General features: G+C 40.4%; 1 protein-coding gene across 5 annotated transcripts in view; it reads right to left on the reverse strand.

Moving 5' to 3' along the window:
- Positions 1 to 259: 259 nt before the first annotated feature.
- The window catches only part of VWA3B (von Willebrand factor A domain containing 3B), a 189,355-nt gene continuing 169,378 nt past the window's right edge, over positions 260 to 20,236 (reverse strand). For 3 of the 5 annotated variants that reach the window (XM_060187500.1, XM_060187503.1, XM_060187504.1), the window contains 6 exons: positions 19,613 to 19,724; positions 14,721 to 14,845; positions 12,826 to 12,963; positions 8,400 to 8,500; positions 856 to 1,455; positions 260 to 327 (listed from right to left, as the gene is read on the reverse strand). In XM_060187500.1, the coding sequence (XP_060043483.1) occupies positions 1,113 to 1,455; positions 8,400 to 8,500; positions 12,826 to 12,963; positions 14,721 to 14,845; positions 19,613 to 19,724 (819 nt within the window). In that variant the 3' untranslated portion in view covers positions 260 to 327; positions 856 to 1,112. The remainder of the gene's footprint in view (positions 328 to 855; positions 1,456 to 8,399; positions 8,501 to 12,825; positions 12,964 to 14,720; positions 14,846 to 19,612; positions 19,725 to 20,236) is intronic. The other 2 variants (XM_060187501.1, XM_060187502.1) reach the window with 2 other exon arrangements.

Consider the following 20,236-nt stretch of genomic DNA (forward strand, 5'->3'; position numbering starts at 1 on the left):
GACTAAAAAAAAAGATGTAATCATTAGGAGTATCATCATGCTGATCTATCTTTCCTACTCATAGAAATTATTAGATATTTTTATTAACCTGAACCTTATTATTCTCTTACACTGGGGTTATTAAAGATAAGAAAAATAATTTAGGAGAGCATTTGTGAAATTGGTGTAGCTAATTTCACTAAGAAATTAATGAACAGGAATATAATATTTTCATGCCATTGCTAAAATGTGCTCAAAGAAAACAGAAACAACAATCCAGTAATTTTGAAATGTTTCCAATGTAAGAGTTTTTATTCTGGTTCCATGCTCAGAGGTACCTACAACAGACTATAAACAAAAATAATTAGAGAGACACAAGAAAAATTACCAGGAAACAATAATATAGGAATTGTTCAATATTGCAGTTCTCAAACAAGTAGTTAAGTCTTAATTTCAGTCCTAACAGTAAGCAATAAAAATCCTTAATTCTGGAGAAATAACCAGTTTAAAACAAGACTGTAGATTTGGATTATAAATATACTGACTTCCAAAGAGACAAAAACATAAAAGGGGGTGGGAAAGTTTGAAAACTAACTCTGATCACACCAATTAGCCAATTAAAAATATAACACTGACTTGAAAAAAATCCTATGGCAATAATCTATGAAATTAAACTTTGGGGTATGGAGAGTTCACTCTGCAGAAGACGGTAGTCCTTGTAAGGACAAGGGACAAAAGAGATTAAGAGTGATGAGGGAAAAGCCAGAACCAACAAGTTCTAACATGTGGACAAACCAGGAGAGAGACTAAGAGAGTTGCTTTCTTTTTCTTTTTAACAAACAAGGATGGCACAGGTAGAATGAAGGGAAGCCTTACCTCAGCAGAGGGGCTAGTTCCACAATGTTGTTGAGGTCTGGGAAGCCCTGGAGCAATGCTGCCTTTCTTAGTACAGGATGCTTTAAGGTTTCTTATCAAAGGTCCACAATCCTTGGCTGCTGAAGGTGGCTCTACAAGAGCAGGGCGGGATGCAGGAAGTGGAGGTGTGACAGCCATAGTGTTTGTGTGAATGGCATGGCTGGCTGACTCCTAGACCCTGGGGCCGAGGGTCTTCTCTGGGGAAATGGATGTTAATATTACTTAAGGGTGTTAGAGTTTTTTCTATATTGGGACCTAAACTGGCCAGGAAACTGGGGAGTAGTTTCATATGCATTATTCCTGAGAGAGAATTCAGGGTGTTCTTGAGATAAACAGTGTTGTACCCTTTCTACCCTGGGTCTGTGATGTTTCTTAGGATAGGACTCTTGGGACCTGGTCTCAAGGGAAGGTCCATCTGAGTCTGAGGACATCCTCTCCTGGAGAGGCAGCCTTTTGGTAGATTTCTTTTTCTTCCTTCTGTGGTTTTCTTGTAAATCCCCAGTGTCAGCATCTTTGAGTGGCCATATCATGAAAGTAGAGTCTTTTTTGTCCATGTCACCTCTAGAAGGAGAGAGAGAGAGAGAGACATGAGTTACCTTTGTCTTCAAAGTTGCTGTGTCTAGAGATGTCCAAGTTAGTTTCATTGGCATTTTGCCCACTGTCCCCCTGGGTGAAATCTCAGGGGTTCTGTGGGCTCTGATAGTTCAGGCTACACTTTATTCATTTCCTCGAGCCTTTGGTACCTGGGAGCTTCTCTTGATACAAAGAACCTAACCATTCGGATCCTGTCCTTACCAAGTCAGAAAAGGAACAACTCCTAGTCAAGAAACTCCTAAATATGCCTCAGCACTAACTCCAGTTCACCATTCCAGGATAATCAGTTTGGCTACATTATTAGTTTATTGGCTTATATCTGACATGCTAAACTAAAGTTTGAACAATAGTGACACTCTGCTAAACCCTTTGCTTTCTCTAATCACCACCAGGGAAATCTCCACAAACTCTAAAGACCACATGACTTTTAATTACAGTTAATTTACAAGACTACAAAGTCAAACTTAGACTTCCCTATTTAGAAAATATACTGTAGGGCCACCCTATCACCTGGGGCCCTAGTCAGGGAGTCCTGGGATTCCCACACAGACCTCTAACAGATCCCTCTCACCACTGTCACTAGTCATCTCCATCAGGAACAACATAATGGAATCCTTTGTGGGCCCCTATAGGACCTTGCCCTCAGTGTGGGTCAATGAGGGTAGGGAATGTTCCAGTCTCCGAAGAGAGGTTGGATAACATACTCTACCTATCACCCGAGGATGATGGGTGCCGAAATTAGTGCAGCCTGGAATGTTCCTAGCCATGACCACAGAATGTGAGTTCAGACCTATAGTGATGCAGAAGTTACATAGGCTCCTGTGCTGACTATGGGCCCCAGATCAAATTGATGGGGTTTACAGTCAACAATATTTATATACCTTTCCCATATTGGGAGCTACTCTCTTCCAAGATCCAGCTTTCTAGTCCTTTTTCCAACTATGACACCATCTCCCCAGACAATAACTTAGGTCACCTGCATATTAGATGTCAAGCTCAGGCAAAAACTAGTAGGGTGATGGGCCCCTTGGAATATACCTAAAGCAAGCCTACTAGCTTTGTCCAAAACAGAGACACCAAATCTTCATCTGCAATATTCTTGTTTCTAGTTTCATGATTAGTCAACAATTTGTTCTGCTTTCTATCTTAACTCTTTTATAGCCACCAAGTTTCAGATGCTACCATTATGCCAATCTGACTTCCCTGGGCAGATGACCCCACCAATATGTCCTGGAGCCCCACCTACACTAGGGAAAGAGAGAGATAAGCTGGGAGTATGGATCGACCTGCCAATGCCATGTTCAGTGGGGAAGCAATTACAGAAGCCAGACCTTCCACCTTCTGCACCCCATAATGACCTTGGACCCATACTCCCAGAGGGATAAAGAAGAGGGAAGCTATCATGAGAGGGGCGGGGATACAGAGTGCTGGTGGTGGGAACTGTGTGGAGTTGTACCCCTCTTATCCTATGGTCTTTTCAATATTTCCATTTTAGAAATAAAAATTAAAAAAAAAAGAAAATATACTGTATATTGTCAACTAATATTTTACAAGGGAGCTAAGATATTTAATGTGGAAAGGGTAGTCTTTTTATTTTAATTTTTAAAATTTATTTATAAAATGGAAATAATAACAAGGTTACAGGACAAGAGGGGTACAATTCCACACAATTCCCACTACCAGAACTTTGTATCCCATCGCCTCCCTAGAAAGCTTTCCTATTCTTTATCAAAAACAAAATTAATTTTTTTTTATTGTCACTGGTGTTACTGCTAGGGTTCCATGCCAGCAATATGAATCCTCTGTTCCCAGCAGACATTTTATCCCTTTTTAATTTTTTATTTTATTAGATAGGACAGATAAAATTAAGGGGGGGGGAGTAGTGGCACATCTGGTGGAGCACACGTTACAATATACAAGGAAGGACCAAAGTTCAAGCCCCTGGTCCCCACCTGCATGGGGAAAGCTTCATGAGTGGTGAAGCAGGGCTGCAGATGTGTCTCTCTCTTCCTTGCTATCTTCCATTACCCTCTCAATTTCTGGCTGTCTCTCTCTCAAAAAAAAAAAAAAAAAAAAAATATATATATATATATATATATATATATATATATATATATATATATATATATATATGTAGTTGAGAGGGAAGAGGAACAGAGAGAGATGCCTGCAGACCTGCTTCACCATGTGTGAAGTAGTCTCTCTGCAGGCAGAGATTGGGGGCTCAAATCTAGGTCCTTGTTCATGGTAATGTTTGTACTTAACTGGGTGCACCACCACCCCAATAACTGAGGTTGGGAAAACTGATTACTTACAAGCAAAAGAATAAAATTGTACCTCAAATTATCCAGAAAATTATTTTATTTATTTAAGAGATTTATTGGTAGAGATTGATGTGAAAGAGAGAAGTCAAGAGTACCACTCCAAGACATATTATGCTGAGAATTAAACCAGGAGACACAGACATGCAAGATCTGTGCTCATATCAGCTGAGATACTCCCTGACCTCTGCACCCCTATCTTGCACTAATATAAAAACTGAAATTATAAAAACTCCTGAAAGAAAGTGTAGGTGTCAAACTCTTTGGCATTATTCTTGGCAATGATTTTTGAGATATGACACCAAAGACTTAAGCAGCAAAATCAAGAATCAGCAAATGGGTCTACATCAAAATAAAAGGTTTTTGGGTGGGGGTAGATAGCATAATGGTTATGCAAAGAGACTTTTCATGCCTGAGGCTCCAAAGCTCCAGAGTTCAATACCCCAAACCACCATAAACCAGTGCTAATCAGTGATCTGGTAAAAATAAATCAATAATAATAATAATAATAATTAGAAACTATTTAAAAAACTAAAAACAAAAGGCTTTTGCATAGCAAAAGAACCAACAAAATGAGCATTAAGCTATGGAATGGGAGAAAAATGTAGGTCATTTTTCTGATAAGGGGTTAACATTCAAAATGTATAAGGGACTCCAATAGCAAAAGGATTTATAAGCCAATTAAATAATGGATAAGGAATTAAAAAACCATTTTCCCAAAGGAGAACTATAAATTATCAATGCTTACCAATAATTGCTTGCTATAACTAATAAGGGAAATGTAAAACAAAGTCACAGTGACAAACTTCATATCTGTTAGTACAATGGGTAGACTAGGGGGTCAATAAATAAACACTTGCACTGTGTTGAGCCCTAGAAGGTAGGGTAGATAATTATCATTTAAGAGCTTTAAATAATGTGCAGGGTCACTCTAAAATAGAAGACAAGTAAAGGCTTTTCTAAATACAAAACTGAACTTTAATTTTAAAATAATGACTGACAATGTAGAGGTTAGTTAAAAATTGTCAGTGTCTAGACATATCTATCTATATCCCTTTCTGACATTATGATTTCGATATTGTATTGTTTCAGGAGGATTTTGAGACTAACAAAAAGTGCTATTTTAAATGAAATATCATACATATATGGAATATGGGCCAAACTTGGCATATATTTTCAATAATCATACCTAATAAAAGATTCTCTGTGGAATGGCATCCTTTAAGGAGCATTGCTGTATATCCACAGTATTTGCTTGTCCATTAGCTCATACTTTAGTCATTGGGTATGTCTTGACACTGGTAAATAGAACCTGCTTGCCAAGACTCAAGCAGTACATAATTCAGCTTAAGGGAAAATTCTTATAATGGCATACAGAGGGATCAGCTTCTATGTAGACTGGCTGGAGTTCAGAAATGCTGCCATCGTAGTGTGATGCTTGAGTCCAAGAATAGTATCCAAGTAGGGAGCACTTAGCTCATTCAAAGGCAGAGAGTTTGAAAAATCATACAAGTAGCTTAATATGGTTAGTTTGTAAAGGGTTTGGGGAGGGTGATGGGGGTAACTAGGGAGGCAGATTTGGGTCAGACACTCAAGAGTCTTATCTAGAATAAGAAGAGGCATGGAGTTGGTTTCTGGGGGTGGGAGGGTTCTGAAGTATTTTTACTGGGGCAGGGGCAAGAGCAGATATACCCATGAGGAAGAGTGCTTTGCTCAGGCCTTACAGAAGATGATTGGAGAGGTGACTAAAAGGAGGATGGTAGAAGCAGTGGTCTCAGGAAATGAGAAGGCCTGATCTATGGAAACAGAGCAAAGAAGTATGTGCAAATTAGGATCACTATACTTTAGGGACCAATGGATGTGGCAGGTGAAAGATAAGAAGAAACTCTAAATTGCCCCCCCCCATTTGTCATCACTGGGCTTCACCTCTCTGAGACAACTTTTTCAGATCAAGACATAGAGATGGGGGTTGGGTGGTGGCACACCTGGTTAAGCTCATGTATTACAATGCGCAAGGACCCAGGTTCGAGCCCCTGGTCCCCACCTGCAGGGGGAAAGCTTTATGAGTGGTGAAGCAGGACTGCAGGTGTCTCTCTGTCTCTCTCCCTCTGTCACCCCCTTCCCTCTTGATTTCTGGCTGTCTCTATACAATAAATAAATATAATTAAAAAAATTTTTTAAGTTTTTTTTTTTTAAAAAAAAGAGACATAGAGATGGAGGGAGAGAAGAAAAGACACCATAGCACCAAAAGCTTGATGATCCTTACTACCAGACTTCATGGATAACTTTGTGACTGACAGAAGAGTAAACTGAGACAGAGAAGGCAGAAATAGGAGCAGGTTTGTGGAAAAGTATAATTTCATTTTAGATGTACTAAACTTGAGGTTTCTTCTCCTTTCCACCCTTCCCTTTTTCTTTGTCTAGGAGCTGGAACCAAATCTGCACAATTATAAATTGTGAACTACTCATGGCTTGAATTTAATATTCTGTACACTCAGGTGGATGACTGAAACTGAAGTGGTTTCTGCCATATGCTGAGCACCCTCTTGACACCAGGCACAGCCACAACCATCTCCCATCCACACACAGCCCAAATTTTAGGATGAGGAACAAGCTCTGAGATAACAACCCAGGGACACAAAACTAAGTGAGGATGAGACGGGGATACCTGGGGTACAGGGTCATACTGAAGAACCAAGGAAGATCTGTTAAGTCAGGACTATGGATATATGCTTGTACATACATATGCACATGTGTAAACAGAGAAGAAAAACTTGGGTATTTTCTGGGGTGAAGGAATCAAAAAGAGGAACTAAAGACAGTGACGAGAGGATCTAAAGACAGTGGTGAGATGAGTCTAGGGAATAAGAACCAAGGACCCAAGTAATGTGAACAGGCCTCTGGTAGCTGGGAAAAACATCAGTTCTGGATGAGGAGAAGGATTTTCACCAAAAATATACATTTTCACAAGTCCTAAAGTGGGAGATAGGAAATGGTGAAGAGGGTTCTGGGAGGTGGCTCCCATGTATAAGGCTCTAGATTTGACCCTTAGTACCATACCAGAGCTCCAAGCCCAAGGATGAAAACAAATTATACTCGAGGAATGGTAGAGTAGTACCATGGTGTCCTGCAATATATATATATATGGCTATGGACGCAGCTCAGTTATCATACATGCATGCAGCTCTGGATTCACTGCCTGGGATGGTATTAATAAAGGGGGAAAGGTAGAAGGAGAAAATACCCCTAATGGTTCTATTAATAATATTCAAAGCATGAACATTGGGACATTGAAGGTGGGCACCCCAAAAAAGTAAATTCCAAAGAAGAACAGAGAGTGTTTTCTTGACACCGTACCCCAGCCATTGTTCAAAATCCACCTTCAATGAATATGGGATAATCTCACTCAAGGACAGAAGTTGAGAAATAAGAACAGAAGGGGGAAACACAAAGTAGAATGTGAACTAGGTCTGATGTATTGCACCAAAGTGAAGGTTCTGGATGGGGGGAAGAGGAGGGAGAGGTTTTAGGTCCTGGTACATGATAGTGGAGGAGGAACTAGGCTGGGAGTGAGAATGTTTTGCAGAAAATTGAAAAAAAAATTACCCATGTATCAACAACTCTATTTATTTCCATTAAATCATTAATTTCTTCAATATCAATAATAATAAATCCACCTTCATTTCCAGGTGATAGTAACCTTGATGGCTGCCATCAATCCCATGGACTTGGTTTCTCTCCCTACGCTCTAGGCTTTACTTTTGCTTTTGTTGCCTTCCTAGCTTTTAGCAATTCTATTGCCTCAGATGAAAATGTGTTTTCCCGCCTGCAGTCCCTAGAAACCACCACAAAGGACACCCTCAGTTGGTCATGGCTAGCACTTACTCTTTTTTTTTTTAATATTTATTTTATTTATTTATTCCCTTTTGTTGCCCTTGTTGTTTTATTGTTGTAGTTATTATTGTTGTTGTCGTCGTTGTTGGATAGGACAGAGAGAAATGGAGAGAGGAGGGGAAGACAGAGAGGAGGAGAGAAAGATAGACACCTGCAGACCTGCTTCACCGCCTGTGAAGTGACTCCCCTGCAGGTGGGGAGCCGGGGTTCGAACAGGGATCCTTATGCCGGTCCTTGTGCTTTGCGCCACCTGCGCTTAACCCACTGCGCCACCGCCCGACTCCCGGCTAGCACTTACTCTTGCCTCCAGTATGGCTGACTAATTCCCAGTACAACTACTATTTGTATACAATCTACTGTGCTTTATATTTACACTTCATTAGAAGGCCTTAAATCCTTACAAATAAAAGGAGAATAATTCTTTCAGATCCACTACAGAATTCAAAACTTTTCTGAGAGGTTAGTAAAAATAATGTTGGCCTTAAGATTAGAACCAATAAGGAAAAAATAGCCAGGAAAAAATAGCCAGCAGGGAAGGTGCAATGCTGAAGGAACAATCATATTATTATTGCTCCTGCCCTCCTCCTCCATCCCTCACCCCCAGGTATTTAGAGATGATGGATCTCAACTCAGAAATGGATTAAATATGCAAAGATACAAATAAAATTCATGGAGTAAACAGATGAGTCTACTTACATTTTTGTATTCTCCTGAAATGGGGGTGACATTATATGAGAACAAGAGAGAACATACTTGTTTTGGCTGATTTTAATAAGTGCACTTCGAGGACAAAATTCCTGAAATAATACCAAAAGAGTCCACTCAATTTGAATCAGAAATGCTCTTGATTCACATGTAATTTATTTTGACTCAACCTATTAATAGCTACGACTCATTATCCTATTCAGAGTGACACTTAAGATTATAGTTTAAGGGAGTCCAGAGGTAGTGCAGTGGGTTAAGCACATGTGGTGCAAAGTACAAGGACAGGTATAAGGATCCCGGTTTGAACCCCGGCTCCCCACCTGCAGGGGAATTGCTTCACAGGTGGTGAAGCGGGTCAGCAGGATGTCTATCTTTCTCTCCCCCTCTGTCTTCCCCTCCTCTCTCCATTTCTCTCTGTCCTATCCCACAACAACAATAACTACAACAATAAAACAACCAGGGCAACAAAAGGGAATAAATAAATAAATAAATATTTTTAAATAAGATTATAGTTTAAATATAAGGCTGCTTTTATTTCATAAATAAAACCATACACGAATAAAAATCATTTCTTCATATTCTGTCTGACAAGTTTATCTGTAAAAGGTGCATATGCACACCTATACACACACATCCCTTCATGTAACCACATTTTTTTTCTAACGTGTCCATCTATGGCATTTTATTTTATTTTAAGATTTTATTTATTTATGAGAAAGATAGGAAGCGAGAGAAAGAACCAGACATCACTCTGGCACATGTGCTGCTGGGGATTGAACTCAGGATCTCATGCTTCAGAGTCCAAAGCTTTATCCACTGTGCCACCTCCCGGACCACAGCCACATTCCTTTCTAACTGTAGCTCCATCTGGGACATTTCTTTACTGTACTTAAGAGTTTTTAGCCACTCTGCCTTGAACACCTCAGATTCAGTCCTATAAGTCTCCCAGAATCTCTAGCAGAACTATCTCTGTCTACCACCACCATCACCATGACCACCACCACCACCCACGCTCCCACATTATTCTTCTACCTTCCAGAACTCCCTGCCTTGTGGATAGACTCCGAGGTGCTTCCTGTCTTGGGGCAGTTGCTCAGGGATGTTGAATAGAATGCATCTCTCCACACTGCCAGGGAAATGCCCAGGGATGCCTCTTCAGCTTTCCATAGATTTGTTTTCTCCCCTTTCCCTGGTAGATATTTTCATAGCAGTGACACATGATAGAAATGTTTCCCCACCTGTTGTCCTTCTAGACTATTTCTTCATGTCATCCATATAATGGAAAGTCCATTTTCTTTATTTTAAAAAACTATTTATTTTATTTGATAGAACAGAGAGAAACTGAGGGGCTAATAAGTGAGGGAGGGAGGGAGGGAGAGAGAGACAGAGACAGAGAGAGACAGAGAGACACACCTGCAACACTGCTTCACTACTTTCACTATCTTTCCCCCTGTAGGTGGGAACCAGAAGATTGAACCTGGGTCTTTGTGACACATACACTTAACCAGGTGAGCCACCACCCAGCCCCTGAAAATCTGTTTTCTTCCAGTGGTTTTTCCTGGGTTGATGAGAAGGCTTCCTCCACCCTTTAGCCCCCTCAGCTTTCTTCTATCAGACTGGACACAGGACTTCTGGGACCACTGGCTCTGAAGGTTTCTGTTCTTTGCTCTTAATCCTATAATTCACTGACATGACACTCTCTTGGTACTTAAACTCATGCTATAGCCAAGAAATGGCATCTATTTTTACTCTGTATACTAGTTGGCAACTGAGGTTTCACATGTGAGCCACAGAGCCAGACTGCCTGGGTTCAAATACTGTTCTGCTGCTAACCTGTGTATGCCCTAACATTTCTGCTGCCATTTCTTTATCTAATGGAAGCCTAAGAAATCAATTTCTTGCCATGAATAAAAATATTTGAGTTAGTACTTGTGGTACAAAAGTAAGAGCTACATAGGGTGAAGGGTAGATAGCATATGGTTATGCAAAGAGGCTCTCATGCCTGAGGCTCCAACATCCTAGGTTCAATCCCCTGTACCACCATAAGCCAGAACTGAACAGTGTTCTGGTAAAAAAAAAAAAAAAAAAAAAGAGCTACATAAAGTTAGTCATTATTTTTTGTTTGTTTACTGCTTTTTTACTTGCCAAACTATTTCTTTGGCATATTAAGTGGTCTAGCACAACACCATTTCCATGAAAATTGTCAGTTATTCAATTAAAAAGCAACTGTGAGAACCTTCTCTTATTTAGGGGTTATGCCAGGTGAATACAATATAGTCTCAGCTTTTTTTTTTTTTAAATCTTTATTCATTGGATAGAGACAGCCAGAAGTTGAGAGGGTAGGGAGAGAGACAGGGAGAGACAGAGAGACACCTGAAGCCCTGCTTCACCACTCGCAAAGCTTACCCCCTGTAAGTGGGGGTTGGGGGCTCGAACCTGGGTCATTTTACACTCTAATTGTGTGCTTAACCACACATTAGAGCGCCACCACCCAGCCCCCCAGACTCAGCTTTTAAGGAGTTGGGACACTGGTGAGGAAGTCAATGGAATGGGAGACAGTACAAAGTGCAGAGATCATCAAGAAAATAACTGTGTGTGTCAGGGGAGTATGTGGATGGTGGTGCACTCAGTTAAACACATATGTTACCATATGCAAAACTAGGGTTTCAGGTCCTGGCCCCCCACCTGCAGGGAGCATGCTTCACAAGTGGTGAAGCAGGTCTGCAGGTGTCTCTTCCCCCCCCTTTTGTTGCCCTTGTTTTATTGTAGTTATTGCTGTTGTTGTTGACATCACTGTTGTTGGATAAGACAGAGAGAAATGTAGAGAGGAGTGGAAGACAGAGAGGGGTGCAGGTGTCTCTCTCTCCTTTTTTTAAAAAAATATATATTTAATTTATTTTCCCTTTTGTTGCCCTTGTTTTTCATTGTTGTTGTAGTTATTGTTGTTATTGATGTTGTCAATGTTAGATAGGACAGAGAGAAATGGAGAGAGGAGGGGAAGACAGAATGGGGAGAGAAAGACAGACACCTGCAGACTTCACTTGTGAAGTGACTCCCCTGCAGGTGGGGAGCCAGGGGCTCGAACTGGGATCCTTTCGCTGGTCCTTGCACTTCGCGCCATGTGCGCTTAACCCGTTGTGCTACCACCCAACTCCCTTAAATATATATATATTTTTTTGCTTTCTTTTTCCCCTTTTGTTGCCCTTGTTGTTTTTATTACTGTTATTGATGTTGTCATTGTTGGATAGGACAGAGAAAAAGAGGAGGGGAAGACAGAGAGGGGGAGAGAAAGATAGACATCTGCAGGCTTACTTCACTGCCTGTGAAGTGACTTCCCTGCAGGTGGGGAGCCGGGGGCTCGAACCAGGATCCTTATGCTGGTCCTTGTGCTTCATGCCACGTGCACTTGACCCCGCTGTGCTACCACCCAACCCTTCTCTCTCCTTTTCTATCTTACCCTCTCAATTTCTCTCTTTCCTATCAAATAAAATAGAAAGAAAAATTGGGGGGTGGGGAGGACACTAATAGCAGTGGATTCATAGTCCCAGCACTGAGCACTAATGATAACCCTGGTTGCAATTAAAAAAAAAAAAGGCCAGTCTTCCAGTGTTCCTGGGAAGATGACAGGAGTGTTATCCAGGGGCTTAGAGATACCACTTGTTCAGGAAGCTGCTTTGTTGTGAAGCCAAGCTCATGGGTAGTTTGGGGACAGGCTGGGATCACACTGAGCTCTTACTTGAGACTAAGGAGAATTAAAGATGGGGAGAGGGGGCAGGTAAGTGACAGCATCAGATTTTTAAGTGACAGCATCAGATTTGTAAGCTGCTTAACTTTTTTTCTAAGGCCTCAAGGAAATATACACAGGCAGGACTAGCAGGGAGTATAGGTAGGAACAGTGTGAAGAGAACAGATTTGCAAGAAGCTGGGGGGGATATTGCTAAAGCTAGAGAAGATACCTCAGCTATCAAATGCAGATCCAAGTCCAAAGATCATTTAGTGGGTGTTAGCAGGTCATGGTGACCTTAGTAAGGGTAGATTTTGTGCTGTGTATTGGACAAGATCCAAACCCAGAAAGTAAATGTGTAAGGGGAACAGATATGACTGGGAAATCATTCTTTCAAAAAATCTTGGGGGGGGGGGTCTGGGAGGTGGATTAATAGTAGAATGCTTACCCTGCATGCTTAGAGCCTAGTGTTCAATTCCTGACATCACATAAGATAATGAAACAGTGCTTTGGGCTCTCTGTCTCTTTCACATATAGTAAAATAGATAAGTAAAACAGGCCTTAATTTGTGTGTGTGTGTGTGTGTGTGTGTGTGTGTGTGTGTGATGTGTCAGGAAAGAGGTAAGCACTGCCAAGAAAAAAGGCAGAAGTAAAAAGCTTAGTGAGAAGCTCTCTAGGTGAAAGTCTACTTACTCTTCGGTTATTACATTTCAACACTGTATAGAATTTATCTTCAGCCACATCCTGATTTGGAAGTGCTATGACTATGGCAGGGACATAGAATTCAAGTCCATTGGGTGCTACAATTTTGGCAAACACATAATCTCCAACCTGTAGAGAGAATATATTAAACAACAAGTATTTTGGTTATAGAGCAAGGTTTATAATAATTTATAATACTTCAAGATGATTAGAACATACTAATACTAAAATTTACGTGCATATTTTTCTCAGCTAAGAAAGAATTGATAGTTCCTAAATTTCTTGGGATCACTGGGCTACACTTGGCATTTTGTGATCAGTCAGGGTATATCCCATCATAACAAGACTTCATTGCTGACAAGTATCTTGTGGTCACCAATAAGGTGGTGAAAGCCATGTCCTACAAAGATTGACTGAAAGAAGTTGGAGTGTTTTGCATGCAGGCCAAAGAGAGATATAAATGGTGTGCTCACATGTCTGGAAGGGTCATCACAGACAGAGGAGGACATTTGTTGAGATTGCTCCAGAGAATACACCTGGAATCCATAGGTAAACACTACAACGTATCATGTCCAACAGAAAATAAATCTGTGAAAGGGCATTTGGAGGCTGCTGTGCACTTGTCAGACCAGCGAGCCACAGTTGGGAAAAAGTGCATTGATGTGTACTCTGAGTTTGGCAAGAGAGGTAGGACGACAGTCAAAGTGAAATCCTGTGTTTTTTCTTTCTTTTTTTTAAATTTTTAATCTACTGAAACAGCGGCAGTGAAGCTTTGGGGGAACTCTTTCTTCTCTCTAGCCATGGTGCATGGATGAGAACTAGATAAATTGATGTGCCAGAGCTAGCATAGCTTTTGTGAATTTTAAGTAAATGAGCATGCACTAGCCCAGAGCACCTGCGGAATGTACATTCATGGGTCCTACACTAGACATCAGCATTTTTTAAAATTTATTTATTTATTTTCCCTTTTGTTGCCCTTGTTTTAATTATTGTGTTATTGATGTTGTCATTGTTGGATAGGACAGAGAGAAATGAAGAGAGGAGGGGAAGACAGAGAGGGGGAGAGAAAGATAGACACCTGCAGACCTGCTTCACCGCCTGTGGAGCAACGCCCCTGCAGGTGGGGAGCCAGGGCTCGAACCGGGATCCTTATGCACCACATGCACTTAACCCACTGCACTACCGCCCAACTCCCAAGACATCAACATTTCACATCAATGTTTTGCAACAACTGACTATAATGTCAAGAGAAGCACTACTGCTTGCCTTAGTTATAAAATTCTTTTTCATATATTCTCTTGTATTAGTTAAAATTTCTTATCACTCTTTTTTTATTTACTTATTTTTTGTCACTAGAGCTTCACCACTTCAGGCCAACTTTTTCATGCAAAAAGGGACAGAGATAGAGAAAGGGAAAGCATGACTACACTAAGGCTTCCCCCCAAGTATGGTGGGAGCCTGGTTTAAACCTAGTCATGCACAGCACAAAGAATATACTCTCCCAGGTAAGCTCTTTCACTGGCCCTTGCAGTTAAATTCTCAAGAGCACTTGAAAAATTTCCTTTATGTTCCCAGGAGCTACAACTCATCTTCCTGAGCATCTGTCATCTCATAAGGTGCAATGCAAGCAAGTCTTGAGGTATTAGCAAATCATCGTCAGAAGCAAAGAAATAGCAACAGGGGCCACGACTCTTCACCTCCAGGTGCAAGTCCTCTAGAGGAAATCAGTCAGGTTCTTAGCAAAAGCCTATTCTATGTTATTCAGAGCCTATTCTATGTTATTCAGAGCCTATTCTATGTTATTCTTAGTAAAAGCCTATTCTATGTTATTCAGAGGGTTGAAAATGGTAAGAAGGGTTCCTGGAGTAGATCACTGGAACAGTTACCTGGAGCAGTGGGCAGGGCATGGCACCTCCCACAGGTGTGATGAAAGAGATGGGCACAGTCTTGATGTCTCCATACTTGAAATTCACCAGTGCATGGGTGTGGCTCACACACTTCTTCACAACTCCTAGGAGGAATCAAATTCAAAGGAAGGACTGGATTTTTAGTGGTATGTTATTTGTAACGATGTACCCTTAAAGTATAAATAATGCAATGTTATTTCAGTAAAAATTAAGATGTTTCTAACATAAGGAGAAAAAAAGGGCAGATAAGACCTCTTTCCTCAGGCTCACCCTGTCCTGTTGGCTGTGCTACATATAACTCTTGTTTAATGCATTGTGCCCCTTGGATTTTCCCACCATATAGTGCTGCATACTGTATGATGCATATTTTTGACCAGCTGAAAGTGGTGAAGTGCCATGCCTGGCCTGGAACACCTACCAAGTTGAGAAATTGAGAGAGAGAAAGGGCAGGCCAGAGCAGTAAGCAGAAGTGCCTCTCTACTGTCTCTCTTCTGGTGCAGGCTTGGGAATCTCAGTCATCTTCCTAGCCACAAGCTGGGCTCCCCAGCCCAGGTAAAGGGCTCTTTTGTACCAGGCTGAGGAAAAGTAAATGTGTTTCTGTTGATATCTTTCAGCAAATTCTGCCCACACTTGGCAGTCAGAGGAGTTGAGAAATTGTCTAAGTGGATAATATAGTTCAGTTCATTTAGTAAAAATGCAGTGGTTCTCAATCTTTGCTCCAAATAGAAATTTCTTCTTTTTTAAGCCTATAACCATAAGTCTTCTACTTTTCTCTGGGTCCCTAGCTAGAAATTGATCTAATCCAGTCATCTGAAATGCAATCTTTTATAGAATTTCCAATCAACTTCCACAGTAGCCTCAGATCCACCTCCAGAGAACTAATGCAGAAAAACAAGTGGGGGTGGCCTCCTACAACCAAATCCCAGCAAATCTGAGCCCAAGAAAATTGAAGATTCACTGGCCTTGCTCTTACAAAGAGTTACATCCCTGAGCCTATGAGCTCATCTTCATTGCTTGGCTCCACACTTACTTTCAGCCAGCCAACTCCATAACACATTTACCAAATTCAGAAAAAATGTTCTAGCTGTCATGTCTACACATATTCCTGCTGGAAACCAAAACTTGTGCTGAAGATTTTATTCTTTTCACTTAAAGTATTGGATTAGTAAAGTGGTTTTTTTTTTTTTTTTCATTTAATTGCCGATTGGTAGATACTGCCTACAGAAGACAAATTATATCCCTGCTGTCTTTATACTATAGGGTCTTACTTGGGTTTCTTAAAATGTATTTCCCTACTGACCCTCCCTGTGAGTTCAATTGCTCTTATGTTGATACCTCAAAAACTATCTCTAGATAGTTTCTACTCTAGATTCTAGATCCATTTCTCCAGTTGCTTCCAGTTGACAAAGTTATTAAGAGATGAAGCTGATGATATGGGTCTAGAATATGGACAGGAAAAAAATCTGGAGAGGGAGATTTTGTGCCACACAAATAGGGCACCTTAATTCATGATGTCGTAGATCTCTCTGTCCACACCAACATCTCCTGTAGGTACTACCACCTGCCCTGTGGTTCAAGTCAGGGACCCAACATCCTAAATCATTCGATATTTGCTTTTCACACAAATCTTTAAAAAACTTCAAGTGTGACTCCCTGCTTTAGATACGGCTCCCTAAATAGTCCAAACATATTCTTAATATGACATTTTTAAACCTCACATTCCCTTTTATTGAGTTTCAAATTCAAAACATCAAAAATGTCATGATTGAAAGCAAAAAAAAGCAAAGAAACAGTCTTCAGTACTTTGTTTTTATTATTTATTTATTTATTTATTTATAAAAAGGAGACATTAACAAAACCATAGAATAAGAGGGGTCCAACTCTACACAATTCCCACTGCCAGCTCTCCGTATCCTATCCCCTCCCCTGATAGTTTTGTTTTTAAGCCAAATAAATCTCTCTAGAGCTACTGGTTATGGCTTCTAGCCCCACTTATTCTGTGGTGAGTTACTCTCTATGGTGGTTAATTATTTCCCAGGAAGTTGAACCCTGAGAGGAGTGACTTACTAATGACATATCTAGCAGTCTGATTCCAAGTGTGGTCTCCTGTTCAAACACCTTGCTTGCTTTGTAAATTGGTCTCTCATCCTGTCTTAACTCAGGGTCCACTGCTCTATATCATCTGTAGTTCCAGAATGTACTATTCATCCAAAATTTTGCTCAGCCTGTTTTTGGCTTGAAATACCCTTTCTCCCCTTCTTCATTTTACCCAGTGATAATCTATGTTTCGTAATTTAGCTAAAATATAGTTCCCTCAAAGAAATTGGAATTTTCCACCAATATCCAAGTAAAGGCACTGATTCCTCTTTTCTGCTTATCTGTGTACAAGTATCTCCTAAAATTTAATAGTTATTTCTCCTTTTGCCCCCTTTTATTGGAGGGATTAATGGTTTACAGTCAACTGCAAAATAAGGTAGTTTGTACATGGGTAGCATTTCTCAGTTTTCCACATAACACTAATCCCCCTTTAGGTCCTCCTCTGCCATCATGTTCCAGGACCTGAACCCTCTCCACCACCCACCCCAGAGTTTTTTTACTTTGGTGCAAGACACTAACTCCAGCCCAAGCTCTACTTTGTGTTTTCCCTTCTGATCTTGTTTCAACTTCTGTCTATGAGTAAGATCATCCCATATTTATCCTTGTCTTCCTGGCTTTCCTTTAAGCTTCATCCAAGAGGGGGGTGAAGAAGGTGAAATCATCATTTTTAATAGCTGAATAGTATTCCATTGCGTATATATACCACAACTTACTCAACCACTTATCTATTGTTGGATACCTGGACTGCTTTCAGGTTCTGGCTATTAAAAATTGTGCTGCTATGAACATAGGTGTACACAGATCTTTTTTGGATGAGTGTGTTTGGTTCCTCAGGATAAATCCCCAGGAAAAAGAGTTGCAGAGTCATAGGGAAGGTCCATTTCTAGCTTTCTGAGAGTTCTCCAGACTGCTCTCTACAGGGATTAGATCAATTTACATTCCCACCAGCAGTACAGGCCCTTTTTTATTGCCACCAGGGAGAACTATGAATCCACCACTACTGATAGCTATCACCCCCTCCCACCCTTTTCTACTATTTTACTGGATAGGACTGAGAGAAATTGAGAGAGGAGGGAGAGATAGAGAGGGAGAGAGAAAGATAGACACCTACAGACTTGCTTCACCACTTGTAAAGCATCTCCCCTGCAGGTGTGGTCTGGGGGTTTGAACTCAGACCCTTGTGCACCGTAATGTGTATGTTCAATCAGGTGTACCACCACCCAGCCACCTTAATATGACCTTTCCTGAATAGCCTTCTCTCTAGAGAGATTTAATATTTTGCACCCTTCTTTTGCACTCTAAGTTCCAGTCATAATCTACTTTCTCTTTTTTAAAAAATATTTACTTTGTATAGAGACAGATAAGTTGAGAGAGAAAGAGGAGACAGAGAAAGGGAGAGAGGAGAGGAGAGGGCAGAGCAGAGGAGAAGGAGTTCTTCAGCACTGTTTCACTACTTGTGAAGCTTCTCCCCTACAGGTGAAGACCAGGGGCCTGAACTATGGTCCTTGTGCATTGTGATATGTGCACTGTACCAGATATGCCACTACCCAGCCCCTCTACTTTATTTCTCCAGACATTGAATGTTTCTCTTCACTTCTGGATTTTCACATATATTTTCACTATCCACAAAGCTCTAATAGAAATCTGATTGAGTCCTTAAGGACTGAAAGCCTTAATCTCTTAGGTCAAACTACACTGGCCTCATAGCCCAATATGCCCTGTGTGATCCAGACTCAAGACACTGTGTAGGGCTGTTCCATCTGTCTAGAAGTTCTCCTCTAAGTCCTTGCTGATATGACACCTTTCCTAGAAGTTCTTCATTGACAACCATATTCATAATTATAAACTTCACCTTGACACATTGTTTTTTCTTTTTGTGGAGCTGGGACCATGCACATGTGTGTTTTCATTGCTCCAAGCTGGTTTTCACTACAGCACCAAAGCTTCCCCTAGCACACCTCCCATATGGTATTAGGGCTCAAACCCAGGCTGGGTACAAGACAAGACATTTGCCCAACCCAGTGAACTATATATCTAGCTCTGATCTTATCTTGACAGTTTGGGCCTTCTTTGAGGCATTTGCTTTTTTTTTTTTTTCTTCATGAGGTTTGCTTTTTATTTATACACACACAGAGACACACTTGGTTTGGTGCATAATATTCTACCACTCCTGATGGTCTATCTCTCCTCCCTCCTTCTGTGAGATAGAGACAGAGAGAAACAGAGAGGGAAGGAGGAGAGAGGGGGTTGGGGGAAGGGAGGGAAGGAGGCAGGGAAGGAGAAAGAGAGAGAGAGAGAGAGAGAGGGAGGGAGAGAGAGATTTGTAGCACTGCTTCACTTATGAAACTTTCCCTGTAGGTAGGAGCTAGAGGCTTGAACCTAAGTCCTTGCACATGGTCACATGTGTGCTCTACCAGATATGCCACCGTTTGGCCCCTATATATTTTATTTTGCTGCTTGTCTGTTTCTCTAAGATGTAAGTTCTAGGAATACAATAATTTTTATCTATTTTCTCACTATACTAGAACACTCTAGAAATATTAGTTACATAGAAATAACAGATTGCAGTAATTTTCTTTTACCAAACAAAAGAGAAACTAAAAAATATTTTTCTTATCCTGCCACATTTGAGAGTTTCTAGTTTTTACTTTAAAAGTGAAAAACCTTAATAGAGTTCATGAAGTGTCAGTGTTCTAAGGAAAGCAGTTCCAGAACCTTTGATTTCCAACACTATATTATTCAACAAAGGAACCTCAGAAAATAAAATAATCTACCTGGAAAATAAAAGCCATTTTCATCACATCTTGCAATAACTTGCTGGCCTTTGAGGGGATCCAACTTTTTTGATTTAGTTCTCTTCGTTGCTTTTCCTTCAGATTTCTGTTGCTAAAAAAAAAAAGAAAAAAAGATAAAGTATTAATAACCCATAGAAAACTAAAAGCAGACAGTGAAAAACCACAGGTGTAGTGGCTTGGGATTCTCTGCTGAGAATTACCATTGAAGAACAATAGAACATACATACATACATACATACATACATACATATATACATACACACTATATATGTATTCTGGAGTACTTTCTGTTCTATTTTGGGAATACAATTTTACAACTGAACTAGTGGGAACAACTTACTGTAAAACAGAATTTTATGTCTAATCTAATCAAGTTTTTTTTAAAACTAAAAAAAAAGTCAAAAGATAACTAAAAGATAACTACACTTTTAATAGCATCAAAAGAATAGATTAGGAATAAATTTATCAAAATAGGTGAAAAACCATACACTGATGCACTGGGAGGTGGCTCACCTAGTTGAACAAGCACACGTGTACTCAGGTGCCTGGGTTTGAACTCAGGCACTCCATGGATGTACTAGCAGTGAAGATTCATGAATGGTA

This window comes from Erinaceus europaeus, chromosome 3 (genome assembly GCF_950295315.1).
Source record: "Erinaceus europaeus chromosome 3, mEriEur2.1, whole genome shotgun sequence".
NCBI classification, from domain to species: Eukaryota; Metazoa; Chordata; class Mammalia; order Eulipotyphla; family Erinaceidae; genus Erinaceus; species Erinaceus europaeus.